Source organism: Cervus elaphus, chromosome 19, assembly GCF_910594005.1.
Source record: "Cervus elaphus chromosome 19, mCerEla1.1, whole genome shotgun sequence".
In the NCBI taxonomy this organism is placed as follows: Eukaryota; Metazoa; Chordata; class Mammalia; order Artiodactyla; family Cervidae; genus Cervus; species Cervus elaphus.
Window position 1 is genome coordinate 60,614,999 of NC_057833.1, and position 16,779 is coordinate 60,631,777.

At 36.6% G+C, this 16,779-nt stretch overlaps 1 protein-coding gene across 5 annotated transcripts in view; it reads left to right on the forward strand.

Annotated features, from left to right (window-relative positions):
- Positions 1 to 16,779, forward strand: part of CD200R1 (CD200 receptor 1) — a 68,746-nt gene that overhangs the window by 34,565 nt on the left and 17,402 nt on the right. For all 5 annotated transcript variants that reach the window (XM_043874023.1, XM_043874024.1, XM_043874026.1 and 2 more), the window contains one exon: positions 12,694 to 12,774. In XM_043874023.1, coding sequence (XP_043729958.1) covers positions 12,694 to 12,774 — 81 coding nt within the window. The remainder of the gene's footprint in view (positions 1 to 12,693; positions 12,775 to 16,779) is intronic.

The following is a 16,779-nucleotide window of genomic DNA, read 5'->3' on the forward strand; positions in this document are numbered from 1 at the left end:
ATGATTTATTTTTGTGATATTGACACTTTTTTGGAAAAAAATGTTCACATTTGTAGATTCAAAATAATTAAATCTAGTTGTTTTCATTCTCCAGAAAAAATCATTGTATCTGCCCTTTACTGACTGTCTCTTAGATGTTACTGAGGTTGTTCTGAGCCAATAATTTGAAGTTAGTTTCCAGAGAGAGTCACCCACAGGGCCTAAAATATTAAAGATGCAGTGATGCTATTTCAAGCCTACTTAAACACAACTTTCAGGGCATCTGGACTTTAACAAATCTTTGCAGATGATTCTGATGGGAGCCATGATTAAGAACACCATTTCAGGTCTTTCTTCATCATTTAAACTATCCCTGTTGTCCCAGCTCTACAGGCTGCTCACCTTCAGATTGACCTGTCACCCAATGTGGAATTTAACTTCCCCAAATATTAAAGTTTCTGAGAGCCAACACCTTGCCTTATTTATTCTAGTCAAGGCTATGGTTTTTCCAGTGGTCATGTATGGATGTGAGAGTTGGACTGTGAAGAAAGCTGAGTGCCAAAGAATTGATGCTTTTGAACTGTGGTGTTGGAGAAGACTCTTGAGAGTCCCTTGGACTGCAAGGAGATCCAACCAGTCCATCCTAAAGGAGATCAGTCCTGGGTGTTCATTAGAAGGACTGCTGCTGAAGCTGAAACTCCAATACTTTGGCCACCCTATGTGAAGAGTTGACTCATTAGAAAAGACCCTGATGCTGGGAGGGATTGGGGGCAGGAGGAGAAGGGGATGACAGAGGATGAGATGGCTGGATGGCATCACTGACTCGATGGACATGAGTTTGAGTAAACTCCGGGAGTTGGTGATGGACAGGGAGGCCTGGCGTGCTGCAATTCACGGGGTTGCAAAGAGTCAGACACAACTGAGCAACTGAACTGAACTGAACTGATTCCTAAAGTTCTGCACAGCTACCTGACACTGAGTAGGTATACTCAGAAAGTGTTTGTCAACCTGCGTGTTTGTGTCTGCACAGTTTCTCAGTCGGGTCCAACTCTTTGTTATGCCATGGACTGTAGCCCACCAGGCTCCTCTGTCCATGGGATTTCCCAGGCAAGAATACTGGAGTGGGTTGCCATTTCCTCCTCCAGGGGATCTTCCTGACCCAGGGATCAAACCTGCATCTCTTGTGTCTCCTGCATTGGCAGGTAGATTCTTTACCACTGTACCACTCGGGAGTCCCAGGTATACTCAGAAAATGTTTTTCAACCTAAACTTCCTCAAAATGTCTCTGGTATCTGTAACCACTCTTGCCCTTTATGCTTCTCTCTGAGTAACCAAGTGTCAGTCTCTTCAAAAGCAAACCTTCATTTTGCATTTGTCTCATCCCCTCCCACAACCTCTAGGATCCTGCGTGCCAGTTAGCCTCCTTCGTTCTTGTAACTGCTAGTGCTCCCTCTGTCTACAAATACGCGGTACGACTCAAATACCCACTCAGTCCTTCTAGTTTCAGACATTGCCCCATCTCTCTCTTTCAGATTTGACATGAAAGGATAAAGTTACTGTCTCATTCTCTGATACTTTCAGGGTCAAAATTCTTTTATTTATTTATTTATTTATTTTCTTAAGTTTTTATTTCAAAAAGTTTCAATAAAATGTATAGTTGCCAAATAGTAGAATGAATATTTGCATTCACCTAACTTTGACAATTGTTAACAAAATTCTTGAAAGAGCAAGTCTGCAGTTGTTGACAATTGCTTCTGCTTGGGCCCTTGCAATTGTTCTGCTAGCCCCTCTGTACTAACACTACTCTCTTACAGCTCTTAATGATCTCTGTGGATTTTGTTAGCAAATCATAATGCCTCTTACTCCTTACTTTAAAATTTTTCATACATGATTTGACCTTGATTATTTGTGTCTTGAAAACTTCTCTTTCCCTGGCTTCAAGGCCCCACATTTACCTTCTACTTTTCTTCATTGTTTCTGCTAACTTTGCTTCCTTCATTAGATCCCTAATTTTTTTTTTTTTTGATAGAAAAATTCTTTAATCAAAACAAGTTTACATGTTGACACTTATGGCTTAACTAGAATAAATTTGTCCAAGTTTAAATTGTGTAAGGACCAAACAGATGTAATATCCAGAGTTCCGTCAGAACAGTGGGTCCTAGTTCCATTGTAAGGCCTCTCAAAAGCAAAACTCCAATTACTGAAATGATTCCAAGTTTTCATCTAAAGATGAAAAAAATTACCCGAGAGGTCAAAGCATACAATGCATGTCACATGCAAACACTGGTATTTAAGCCTTTTCCCCGTATTCCTAGTTTCCAAACACTCTAGATCCCTAATTTTAAATGTTTCAAGACTCTCATTTTGGCCTTGTCTTTAAGTTCCACATCAAAGACAGTGATGTGGCAGTCCATGGGCTGGATCTGACTTAGGGACACTTTTGATTGGCTCATGTAATATTTTTAAAATTTTGAATTAGCTGCCAATATTTTTAAATTGGGAGATTTTACCCAACCCCCCTGAGATGGTGTTTAGGGTTGCTGTGAGGATTGAGTTAAATGATATATATATGAAGCACTTAATACTATGTCTGAATTTGACAAACATTCAAAAAATTATATCATAATTATCATTTTACAGTTTCTAAAGCTCTTTCATAGATATTATTTCATAACTTATTTATTGGCACCTACATACCAACTTTTTGTTTTTTTCTATTTTTTTTCTTAGAATTAAAAAATATACCAGCATTAATATCCTAAAATATAAGGCATATTTTGGAGATATTGTGTGTTTCGTTCCAGATCACCACAATAAAGTGAATATCACAATAAACTGAGACACACAAATTTTTGGTTTCCCAGTGCATGTAAAAGTTTTGTCTAAAGAAAAAAGTTATGTCTACACTATACTGTGACTTCCCTGCTGGCGCTTCAGTAAAGAATCTACTGGCAATGCAGGAGACATAAGCATTGTGGGTTTGGTCCCTGGGTCAGAAAGATCTCCTAAAGAAGGGAATGGCACCCTACTCCAACATTCTTGCCTGGGGAATCCCATGGACAGAGGAGCCCAACAACACTATACTGTAGTGTATAAGTGTATAATAGCATTATGTATAAAAAAAACAATGTACACACCTTAATTAAAAATATTTTATTACTAAAAAATGTTAACCATCATCTCACAACACAAGGTTGCCATAAACCTGCAATTTGTAAAAAACATAGTAAAGTGAAGGGCAGTAAAATGTGGTATGCCTGTATCTTGGTATATCTGATATGTGTATATATTCACTATCTGTTCACCAAACACACTGACCTTTGTGATCACTGATACACATTTGTACAACAACTACCATGAGCTAGGGAACAAATTTGTTTTCATTACCTAGTTTTGGACTATGTGATGGTAATTGCCTGAAAAAAAGTTAGCCCGACAATATGACTTTTATTAATACTGTGTCCTACTAAAATGATGCAGACTCTGTGACTATTGTCACATACACAAAAATTAGTCCCAGCAATATGGTTTTTATTAGCACTGTTTCCTGTCCATATTTTTTCCCAAGAGGCTAGTTAGTTCTCCTAGTATCACTTACCAATGATATAATCATTCTTCCCCTTATGAATTTGAATGCCTATTCCTATCAGATATTAAATTCCCACAAATGTAGATAGAGCAACTGAGTTTCAGAGAGTAATCTGCACAATATTACAGAGGTAATACATTGAAATTTATTTATTTTAACATTAGCCAAAAGGTTAGTTGATTTTGTTACTCTAATTGTGGTGTTTTTTTCTATTTTTGTCTCTGCAAAAGCTTTGGGTTTCTACTCAGTGTTTTGTTTCCTGAACAGTTGATTAGGTGTTGTCTGCTACTAAATTAATGCATTTTAAGATGTAAATAATGTTCATAAATTAAAGTATAAGAACACAAAATAGATGTATTGTGTTACCAGGATCAGTTTTTGACATTGTTATTATCTTTCCAATTGTTATTCTATCTTCCCAACCCAGAGATGGAACCCAGGTCTCCCACATTGCAGGCAGATTCTTTACCAGCTGAGCCACAAGGGAAGCCCAAATCTCTTATTTTACATTTCAGTTTCTTTCCTTTTTGGAAGCAAGCATCGTGATAATTGAAATATTAAGCTATGAGACACATAAAGGAGATAGTTTTCATTTTAAAAGACATTTCATTTTATATTCCCCAAATGGCAAGCATTTGGTTTTCTTTTCTGTTCTCCTTCCATAGGAAAATACACTTGTCTCAGGAAAAAGATCCTGAAATCATTATGGAAGATTAGATTAATAGCAAAAGCTGAATTTTTTTTTTCTTTTTTAGCTCCAGTCTTTTTTCAGATTCTATTCCCTCCAGATACACATTCTCTGCATATAAAAGTACTTCTATTTGGACTGTTCTGTTTCTCATTCTTTTTCTTAATATCAGCTTCTTGTTCATTGGGTCTTGTATCAATTACCTCTTGTTGCATAATAAACTACCCACAGACAAATATTTATTCTCTCACAGTGACCCAAGAGTGAGTGAGAGAGAAATCATGAGGGTAGAAGCCATAGTCTTTCTATAACTTAATCTTGGCTGTGATATTCTATTCATTTCTGCTGTATCGTATTTGTTAGAAGTGAGTTACTAAATCCAGCCCACATGCAAGAGGAGGGGATTTTATAAAGACACAATTACCAGGAAAGTAGGGACCATCTTAGAGGCTGCCTATCACTTCAGTACTAGGATAAGTTGCTCAAGGTACATTTTATATACTTTCACTTATTGCTATTACAGTTTCATATAATTGTTTTATTATTTGGTTACTGTGTATTATTCCTATTAGATTGAGAGCTCCATGATACAGGTATTTATTAAGACCTAGTTATGGTAACTGAATAAATAATATTATTAATGCAGCTTCCAGCTTCCCTCCACCAGTTAGAAAGTTCTAATGTATGTGATAGGTGGTCACTCAGATACCATCTCAGTGAAAACTACTAGTGAAAGACTGATCATCATCTTAGGAGGCAGAAAAAAAAAAGCTCATTTCCTTTACTTCCAATATTTCTCATAAAATTACTGCATTACTTTTCAGGTAGCTTTAGTAGAGAAAAAAAATCACATGAGTCTGTTATTCCAACAGTTGTTTTTGTTTAGTCTCTAAGTCATGTCTGACTCTTTTGTGACTCCATGTAGCCTCCCAGGGTCTATGGAATTCTCCAGGCAAGAATACTGGAGTGGGTTGCGATTTCCTACTCCAAGAGACCTTCCCAACCCAGAGATGAAACCCACATCTCTTGTGTCTCCTGCACTACAGGCGGACTCTTAACCGTTGAGCCACTTGGGAAGCCATTCTGACCGTTACTGTTTGCTATTTAGCAAATAACAAAATCCGGGGGGAAAATTGGCTATGCTTTCAATGATTCCTACAGGGTGGTAGTACTTTTTAATTATATATCAGAAATAAAATTGTACATTATTGTAAAACTTCCCCCAAAGTTTATGAATTTTCTGGCTCACTATCATGGATTTCCACTAGTTTCCAATGTGAAAATTATTGCATTAGAGGAAGAAATATAAGTAGACTGTTTGGCTGACAATTCATCTCATTTTCAGAACCTCTAAAAAAGGGAGACAATTCAAGGTCTCTTCTTGTTTGAATCCATTCATAACTCTAAAAACTGTTGGGAAATAATACTTGTGTGTCTAACCTACATCCACAATGTGCAGTTTTATAAAACACAGTACAAACATACTAACTAAAATGTTAAGGTTGATATTTTAAGCTTTCTGAAGCCAGAGAGTTATGATAAAGCTTTTTGTACTGTATTGACTTTACCATACTGATGATTAGAAAAAGTTATGTGCTCAGTATAGCTAAATAAGGTTGTTCTGGCAGTGTGATTTTAATTTCCGGGTCTGTGTGATTAAGATCTCAGTCTCAGAGTTGCATTTATTTAAAATGAAGCTTGAATCTTTAGGAGAAATGTAGTTTCCTTTTTACTGGCTTTAAAACCTCAGTTTGTAATGCTCTTCAGACACCTTTCACTAGTTATTCCTTACTTATTAAGAGTGACAGTCTGCATTTTGCAGAGGGGAGAACTAGAGTATATAAATTTAATTATTTTAAGTAATTTGGGAAAGAAGCAGAGTGAAATAAAACTCATATCTCTCATATTTTCCCACCATTGCTTTATTCAAAATGATCCAGTTCTGTATTTGCTATGATAATTTGCAGAGTTTTGAAATCAGAAGCTTGAAACACCGACTGGAAAATGCAATAATTCTATTGTTTGGTCCTCCTTGTGTAAATTATCAGAATATTTGCACAGATTTAAGTGCATTGAAATATATTGAATATATTTTAATGTATTCTATGTTCCTTTAAAAAAAAGTATTGATAGTAAGTTCATTAAATGTTAAATATCAACAAAGATGTCAAGTAAAGATGTAAATATCACAATAAACCATAAAAATGACTTTTAATTAGGTCAGTACTAGCATAGACGTCCCAAGTTCTGGAAAGAAATATCAAAAGAAATGTAAAAGTAAAGTTCTTCTACATTATTCTCCTGTATAGCTATATGGTCATTTTATTAGAGCATAGCCAAATATTTTAGACTACAGTTTTGCTTCAATTTTAGGATTCTTTCAGCTTAAATTCATCTGTTCAGCCTCCTTACTTCTTGTTTGTATGCTCCCAAAACCTTGCAAATTAATGAAAGAGCAGAAAATCTTTAATTTTTTGTTTCCCATCAGCATATATTAGAAATAATAATCTAAGCCACTATATCAACTAATTATGGCATAATATATGTTCTACCTTGGTTAATAAACAGTTACTGAATCTGGGATTTTACTGGGAATTGTGAAATATCAGAAATGCCTATTTCTAACTTTTTTAGTCAGTACAGCCCAGCAAAGCACAGGATTTTACATAGCTAAAAACTGTTAAATCACACAAGAAAACCATGTGCTATTTCTGAGTCTTTTTCACTCACTGGAGGAAGTCTTTGGAGTGTGGGTTTGCACAGTCATGCCTATACAGTGTCTACTGTGTGGGTGGTATATACTTGCTCAGGCAAATGACAATGATGATTTGGGAAAGGAAACTCAAAGCGAGTGCTCAAAGTGACTAAGAGGTTTCATTAATAGTCAAATCATAAAACAATCTCACTTCTACTGATGATTTTGACTTAGATGGAAAAGGTTTTATTTTTTAAACATTATTTCCAGTGCAAAGGGGTTTTCATATTTCCTTTTATGTTTGTTTGTGTGGATGCATGTTCTAATATTACGTGTGTTAAAACCTGATGTTTCTGACATTGTTTTTAATTAAACTGAGGGATAATTTATATACAATTAACTGGGTACATTTAAAAGTTACAATTTGATGAGGTTTTGAAGTCAGATATTTCTGTAATTACCATCACAAACAAGATATAAAACATTTCCATCCCAAAATATTCCTCCATGTATACTAGTAGTCCTTCCTTGTCTTCATTCCGATCTGTGGACAACGAATGATTTGCCATTTGTCCCCATAGATTAGTTAGCATTTTATATTAGTATACTCTTTTGTGTGATATCTAGTATGTACTCTTTTGTATCTACCTTATTTCACTCAAAAGAATGATTTTTGAGATTCATCAATGTTGTGTGTGTTCCTTTTCACTGCTGAATAGTATTCCATTATACAGATAACTTAGCTATCTGTCGACTGGCATTTGGGTTGTTTCTAGCTTTTGGTTACTGTGAATAAAGCTTCTATGAACATTCATGCACAAGTCTTTGTGTAGACATGTCTTTATTTCTCTTGGCTAAATACTTAGGATTGGAATGGTAAGGTTATATGTGGCATGGATTTGACTTTTGGAAAAAACACCATAAATTTTCTAGTGCAGTTATACTTTTTTATATTCTCCCTAATAATGTGTGAAAGTTTCAGTTGTTTCACATTTTCGCCAATATATATTATCAATCTTTTTAACTTTAGCCATGGTTATAGGTGCATAATCATTGTCTCATTGTGGTTTAAATCTGTATTTCCTCTATGAGTACTAATGTTGAACATCTCTTTTGTGTATTTATTGGTAATCTGAATTTCTTTTTTTGGTCAAGTGTCTGTTTAAGTCATTTGCCTGTTGTTTTTTTTTAAATTTATTTAAAAAGTTATTGAATTGTAAAAGTTTTTCACATATTGTTGTTTTTTCAGCTGTGCTGTGGCTTATAGGATATTAGTTCTCTGACTGGGAATTGAACCTGAACTTCTCTAGTCAAAGTGCTGAGTTCTAACCATTGGACCACCAGAGAACTCCTGAAGAACCAGCTTTTGATTTTGTTAATTATTACTTGTTTATTTATTTATTTATTATTGTTTTCTGTTTTGTTGATTTCTGCTCTTCCTTTTATTGTTTTCATCTTTCTCTTTTGTTTTTAACTTCTTCGGGTGGATTTTAGGTAATTCCTATTTTGTTATTAGTCTTTAAAGCTATTATTTTTTCTGTAAGCATTGCTTTAGGCTAGCTGCATATCGCAAAATTTGATACTATGTACACTTTTATCTGTCCTGCTTCTTTTATGTAACATTATGTCCTAGAGATCACTCTGGTAATAGCTTATAAAGATATCCCTCATTCTTTTTAAGGGTTTCATGGTACTTCATTTTGTGGATGTTCTATAATTTAGACAACTATTTTCCTATGATTTGGATTATTTCTAAAAGTCTTGCTAATACAATGTAGTAATGACCTGCCTTCTGTTATATATATTAATGTATTTCATACTGTTGCCTATATAGCTTTGGGATAGATTCTGGGAAGTGATATGGCTGGGTCAAAAGGAAAATGCATATGTAACTGCTACTTATTGTCAAATTTTCCATTACTGAAATGGTAACATTTTACATTCCCACCAGCAATATATGTCATGCCTATCTCTCTACAGTTTTGCAAATAGAGTATATTGTTAAACTTTTCGGTTTTGACGATCTTATAAGTGAGATATAGCATTTCTGCATTGTTTTAATTTGCATTTCTTTCATCATAAATGATGTTGACCTTCTTTCTAAATGACTAGGAGACATGTATACTTCTTTTTCTGCAAATTGTCCACTACTATAGGGTTGTGTTGACCTTAATTTTTAACCCAGCTTGAGCCAGCTGCCTGCCAGGATGCTGTGCAAACCACTCTTTTAAGCTCTGAGGATGAAGAATGAGCAACCTAGATGAAAATCCCTGCCCCGCCTGGAGCTTACAGTCTAGTGAGGGAGTGGTGATTTTGGCCCATGAATTTTGGCAAATGTCTCAAATCCTCCTCCTTAGGTTAACTATTCCTATTCAGATCCAGAATTCATAATGCTTGTGTTCATGTGCCTTTATAATAATCCTGATTCTATGGACTTACCTGTTGATGTGATCTTTCAGACCTTTGTCTCTCTGTGTTTCTACAGAAACGTGGCTGGGATTTGCTTCTCCAACTCTCTCATTTTGGGTTAATTTTGGGCTTCCCAGGTGGGACTAGTGGTAAAGAACCCTCCTGCCAATACAGGAGACATAAAAGATGCAGGTTCGATCACTCAGTTGGGAAGACCCCCTGGAGGAGGGTATGGCAATCCACTCCAGTATTCTTGCCTGGAGAATCCCCATGGACAGAAGAGCCCGGCAGGCTACAGTCCATAGCACTGCAAAGATTTGGATATGACTGAAGCGACTTAGCACACATGTATGGGTAGTGTATTTCTTAGGAACCAACCCTTGGCTTCTACTCATTGTGGTAAGAACTATTTGCATAAGAATAATTTGGCAACTGGAGCAGCTTAAAAGCTGGGGTGAATGTGAAAGCCTCTCAGTTGTGTCCAACTCTTTGTGACCCCATGGACTATTGCCCACCAGGCTCCTCTGTCCATGAAATTCTCCAGGCAAGGGGACAGTGGGTAGCTGTCCCCTTCTCCCGGGGATCTTCCCAATCCAGGGATTGAACCCAGGTCTCCAGCATTGCAGGCAGATTCTTTACCATCCGAGCCACCAGGGAAGCCCAAACTGAGTTACTTTGGCCAATCTGCTTCATCACTGTGAGTCTAAATTTCTTTATCTGTAAAATGAGGATGATACCACTTGTCAACATGCAGAGACTCAAATGAATAACATGCAAATTACCAAAAATCTGTTCCTAATGTAAGTGTTCAAAAATTATTTTAATTTTATTAAAGTGAATAGTAACTAAAAGGGAAGGAGTGGTGTATTCAAAAGTTCTCCAAAAAACACTGTGCATTGAATTTTACCCTAAAATGTTGCTCTTTGTTGGTCAGATACTGTAGATGCACTGGAAGTATATCATTTCCTTGTGAATACTTTGAGTTTTATGCCTTCCACAATTAGAGCCTGCCAGTATCCAGCCTCAATTCTAATCATACATCCAGTTTTTCTCATATAATGACAATACCCAACCATGTGTAGTTCTTTGAAACCCTCAAATGGCTTCATGCCTTCTTTTAAATGCCATTCTTTGTGTGCAATATTCTTTTTCCTTTTAGTTTCCTAGAAAAACCCATCTTCTAAGATCCACCTCAAATATCAACTATTGTAGGAAGTCCTCCCTAATCTTTTACTCTCTTAGAGTAAAAACTCTAAGAGTTTTACTCTCCTAGAGTTAAAAACCTCTTCTTTTAAACTTCTGGACATTATGTATACATCTATCATCACACTGAAACTTTATAATTGTTTGTACAGTTAATTTCTTGCCTGGACCTCAGGCTTATGGAGAGAAAAGGGTATTGCTCATTATGATGTTTCTATGCCTAGTGAGTACTTTGCCAGGAGTTGCTACTCAAAAAATGCTTACTAACAATTTTCACTTGGAGCTTGTCTTGTAAAATTTGAACTTAATAGACAATTGTCTATGTGATGTGATTTCAACAGTATTTCAGAAACTCCTTTGTTGTTCTATATCAGCATCCAATCAACATATCAGTACTAAAATTCTCCTTTCTCACTGGTGCCTGAAATGTCTGTTCAGTTCACTTCAGTCGCTCAGTCGTGTCTGACTCTTTGCGACCCCATGAATCGCAGCACACCAGGCCTCCCTGTCCATCACCAACTCCTGGAGTCTGCCCAAGCCCATGTCCATCGAGTCGGTGATTCCATCCAGCCATCTCATCCTTTGTCGTCCCCTTCTTCTCCTGCCCCCAATCCTTCCCAGCATTAGGGTCTTTTCCAATGAATCAACTCTTCTCATGAGGTGGCCAAAGTATTGGAATTTCAGCTTCAACATCAGTCCTTCTAATGAACACCCAGGACTTATTTCCTTAGGATGGACTGGTTGGATCTCCTTGCAGTCCGAGAGGCTCTCAAGAGTCTTCTCCAACACCACAGTTCAAAAGTATCAATTCTTCAGTGCTCAGCTTTCTTTATAGTCCAACTCTCACATCCATACATGACCACTGGAAAAACCATAGCCTTGACTAGATGGACCTTTGTTGGCAAAGTAATGTCTCTGCTTTATAACATGCTGTCTAGGTTGGTCATAACTTTCCTTCCAAGGAGTAAGCATCTTTTAATTTCATGGCTGCAATCACCATCTGATTTTGGAGCCCAAAAAATCTCCAGTGATTTTGGAGCCCCCAAAAATAAAGTCTGACACTGTTTCCACTGTTTCCCCATCTATTTCCCATGAAGTGATGGGACCAGATGCCATGATCTTAGTTTTCTGAATGTTGAGCTTTAAGCCAACTTTTTCACTCTCCTCCTTCACTTTCATCAAAAGGCTTTTTAGTTCCTCTTCACTTTCTGCCATAAGGGTGGTGTCATCTGCATATCTGAGGTTATTGATGTTTCTCCCGGCAATCTTGATTCCAGCTTGTGCTTCTTCCAGCCCAGCGTTTGTCATGATGTACTCTGCATATAAGTTAAATAAGCAGGGTGACAACATACAGCCTTGACGTACTCCTTTTCCTATTTGGAACCAGTCTGTTGTTCCATGTCCAGTTCTAACTGTTGCTTCCTGACCTGCATACAGGTTTCTCAAGAGGCAGGTCAGATGGTCTGGTATTCCCATCTCTTTCAGAATTTTCCACAGTTTATTGTGATCCACACAGTCAAAGGTTTTGGCATAGTCAATAAAGCAGAAAAAGACGTTTTTCTGGAACTCTTACTTTTTCAATGATCCAGCAGATGTTGGCAATTTGATCTCTGGTTCCTCTGCCTTTTCTAAAATCGGCTTGAACATCTGGAAGTTCATGGTTCATGTATTGCTGAAGCCTGGCTTGGAGAATTTTGAGCATCACTTTACTAGTGTGTGAGATGAGTGCAATTGTGCTCTCATTCTGTGTTATAGACAGAAGTGTCTGTAACAGATAGTAAAACACTTTTTCACAACTGGAGATAGATTAAATGCATTTATGCTAGAAGAAGAAATACTTTGACTTGAATATAAGACAGGAGGGTGGTGAGTGGCACTGTGGGCCTAAAATAGGGGTATGCCATATAGGTAGGAAGATCAAATCAAAAGTTCATACCAGGATAAATTTTTCTGAGATGTTTGCCTTCTTGTCATAATTCATGTTTTTATTGGCAACTGCAACCCCCAAATGGCCCAAGGAATGTGAAAAAAAAGTAATTTTCACCAGGAGTAAGTTAGTTAGTGTATTTACTTACACATAAGTAAGTTAGCTTATGTGTATTTCTCTCTTCACCCCATGTGTCTTTTCAGAATGCTTAAGTGCAGGAATGAAAGGTCCTATAACATCAAACAACTCAATGCAGCAGATGGACAATGGCAATCACAGTTCAGGTAATGCTCATCTTTTTTTTTTTTTCCACAGTGGAATATTATTCAGTCTTTTATTTATTTATTTTTTCATTTATTTTTATTAGTTGGAGGCTAATTACTTTACAATATTGTAGTGGTTTTTGCCATACATTGACATGAATCAGCTGTGGATTTACATGTGTTCCCCATCCCGATCCCCCTTCCCACCTCCCTCCCCATCCCATCCCTCTGGGTCTTCCCAGTGCACCAGCCCTGAGCACTTGTAGAAAAGTGCTTGAGGCTTGTACAATTTTTATGCTTTGAGATCTTGAACTGTCTTAAGTACATTTATAGATTGAATTGTCTAAAATTGTCTAGATGAAATACTGCTTATGTTTTAAAATGTTGGTAAATTTTTCATTCTGAAATTATCTTCTGTGCTTGTTTAGTACCTATTTCAAGACTGTGATCATGAAGTAAACCAATAGCACAACCCCAATTTTTTTCATTCAATTTTTAAATCATAGGTTTACTAATTTTACTCTAGAAAACTTGAAAAAATTGGCCTTAGCAGCTGTTACTAATTTACTTTCTGTATGCCTTTGCCCAGCTCTACTGTCTCCCTAATTTTTATTCCTCATCATTTAACTCTTTCTTTATATTTTAAAATACTTTTTTTGTTACATATTTTACATTGAGCACTTCATGGAAAAATAATTCTAGTGATTTCAAAATGTATTCTTGGACTCAATAAATATGTTTTCTAATTATATTTAATTATTCACTATCTAGAAAAATTAGATTTCAGGTCAACTGCAGACTCAAATAAGTAAAATGACTATGTAAACTATTAATTTGAGGGGTGCAAATAGTGCTTGAGTTTAGGGAGTTAAACGGTGACTCCACATCAAGATATGTCCACCAGGAAACTACAAATTGGGTATATTTAGACAAAGCTTCTTTGAAAATGTAATTAAGTTAAAGCTTTCAGATGAGATCATCCTGGATTAGCGTGGGCCCTAATCCAATGACAAATGTGCTTAGAAAAGAAAAGGAGAAGACACAAGGGAAAATACAATGTGAAGATGGTAATACATCTACAAGCTAAGGAACACCAAGGATTTCTGGCAGCCACCCAAACCTGGAAGAAACAAAAAAGGATTCTTTACTAGAGGCTTTGGAAAGAATATGGTCCTGCTAACACTTTGATATCAGACTTCTGGCTTCCAGAAATGTGTGAGAATAAATATCTGTTTTAAGGCATTGAGTTTGAGGATGCATATTAAATCAGCTCTAGGAAACTAATATAAAGAGTAACTAAGTTACTTTTCTACTGTAAACATATCTTTAAAAACACAGTCCACATATGATTCAGTCTATATATAGATCTTCCTTGATTTATGATGGCCTAATGGCTCAATAAACTCATCCTAAGTTGAAAATATCTCAAGTCAAAATACATCTAACCTACCTAACAGGAGAAAAAGGTGGTGACAGAGGATGAGGTAGTTGGATGGCATCACTTACTCAATGGACATGAGTTTGAGCAAACTCCAGGAGATAGTGAAGGACAGGGAAGCCTGGTGTGCTGCAGTCCATGGGACTGCAGAGTCGAACACAACTTAGTGACTGAACAACAACCTAACATCAAAACTGAGCCGAGCCTTCTTTAAACAGTTGAACAAAATCATCTAACACAAAGCCTATCTTATACTAACACGTTGGATATCTCATGTAATTTATTGAATACTTACCTTTTGAAAGTGAAAAAAAAAATGTTTCTATGGATACAGAATAGTTCTAAGTATATCAACTTACAACTGGGAACTGACTGGGGGCAATGGTTTACTGCAGCTGCCCAGCATCACAAGAGAATATTGTACTGCATTATTGCTATCCTGGAAAGCAATCAAAATCCAAAAATTCAAAGTACAGTTTCTACTGAATGCATATCGATTTTGCACCATTGTAGAGTAAAAAAAGAAATTCTAAATCATACCATCCCAAGGTGGGGACTGACAGTATATGTACATAACTGAAAGAGTTTAAATTAGACTTCTTATGTTAATGTAAAACTATAATCTTTCTAAACTTAAAAGAAAATTTGGTTCCATATGAAGAAATTGATGACAGAAATCATAGAACCATTGTTCAGAAGCTTTAAATGATTGTTGTATATACAACAATGATTGGTATATACAAAGCTTCAAGAAAGACTGAGTAAGAAAGATGCTTTCTTTTATCAATGAAGACATGATATTTCATGTGAAATTGGCATTCTATAGGAACTAGATACCAAATGGAGAAAATAAAACTGGATGACTCATATTAGCAATTAACTAAGTTTAAAAAACATCTCTAGTATTATAAAAATAATCAGAGGACTACTTTTGAAAATAAGCATAATATTTTTCTTTTCTGAAAAATGTAATTTTACCACAATTAAGAGTACACTACAACTTGTGGGTTTTAGTTCTGGTATGAGGAGTTGCAGATATAATTTACTGATTTTCTTCCCAAGGTATTTTTCTTTAGACAGTGAATGTTGCTCAGTTGTAGGAGAATTTTGTATGTGGTTTGAGGCAGAATTCTCCATGGGCCTCCACTCACTGGAATACCTTTATTAAGCATGAAGTCACTTTTACACTCTAGTCCACTGAAACTCAAAAACTTGAAGAATTTTAGTTCAGTTCAGTCACTCAGTTGTGTATGACTCTTTGCAACCCCATGGACTGCAGCACTCCAGGCCTCCCTGTCTGTTATCAAACTCCCGGAGTTTACTCAAACTCATGTCCATTGAGTTGGTGATGCCATTCAACCATCTCATCTTCTGTTGTCCCCTTCTCCTCCCACCTTCAATCTTTCCCAGCATCAGGGTCTTTTCAATTGAGTCAGTTTTTCACATCAGGTGCCAAAGGATTGGCGTTTCAGCTTCAGCATCAGTCCTTCCAATGAATATTCAGGGCTGATTTCCTTTAGGATGGACTGGTTGGATCTCCTTGCAGTCCAAGGGACTCTCAAGAGTCTTCTCCACCACCACAGTTCAAAAGCATCAATTCTTCGGCACTCAGCTTTCTTTATAGTCTAAATCTCACATCTGTATATCACTACTGGAAAAACCATAGCTTTGACTAGATGGACCTTTGTTGGCAAAGTGATGTCTCTGCTTTTTAATATGCTGTCTAGGTTGGTCATAACTTTTCTTCCAAGGAGCAAGAGTCTTTTAATTTCATGGCTGCAGTCACCATCTGCATTGATTTTGGAGCCCCCCAAAATAAAGTCTGTCACTGTTTCCATTGTCTCCCCATCTATTTGCCATGAAGTGATGGGACCAGATGCCATGATCTTAAATTTTCTGAATGTTGAGTTTTAAGCCAACTTTTTCACTCTCCTCTTTCAGTTTCATCAAGAGCCTGTTTAGTTCTTCTTTTCTTTCTGCCATAAGGTTGGCAGAAAATGGGCTTCCTGATAGCACAGATGGTAAAGAATCTGCCTGCAATGCAAGAGACCTGGGTTTGATCCCTGGGTCAGGAAGATCCCCTGGAGAAGGGAATGGCTACCCACTCCAGTACTCTTGCCTGGAGAATCCCATGGATAGAGGAGCCTGGCAGGCTACAGTCCATGGGTGTCGTAAAGAGTTGGACATGGGGTCGCAAAGAGTTGGAAGATTTAATTAAATTCAATTATGAAGACACCACTTAATATATGACCAAGCTCTTCCAACAGAATCCCCTGGTACCCATACTGATTTAGTTATATCTCATAAAAACTAACATGTCAAACTGACAGTATTCCCAAACAAGATGGTTAAAATGAGAATTCACTGAAATGGCAACAGCTTAGTTCAGAGCATGAAAATCATTTGCTCTGTTACCAAAAGTAACAATTTTTATGGGGCATAGGAAGTGAAATCCAAAGGATAAGAAGAAAAGTCTTAAAATATCTCCTAGAAGATATCAATGAAAGCTGGATTCTTTGAACTTTCCATTGATAACAAACAACCTATACCTTTAAAATAAGGAGCATGGAACTTCCCTGGGAGTCCAG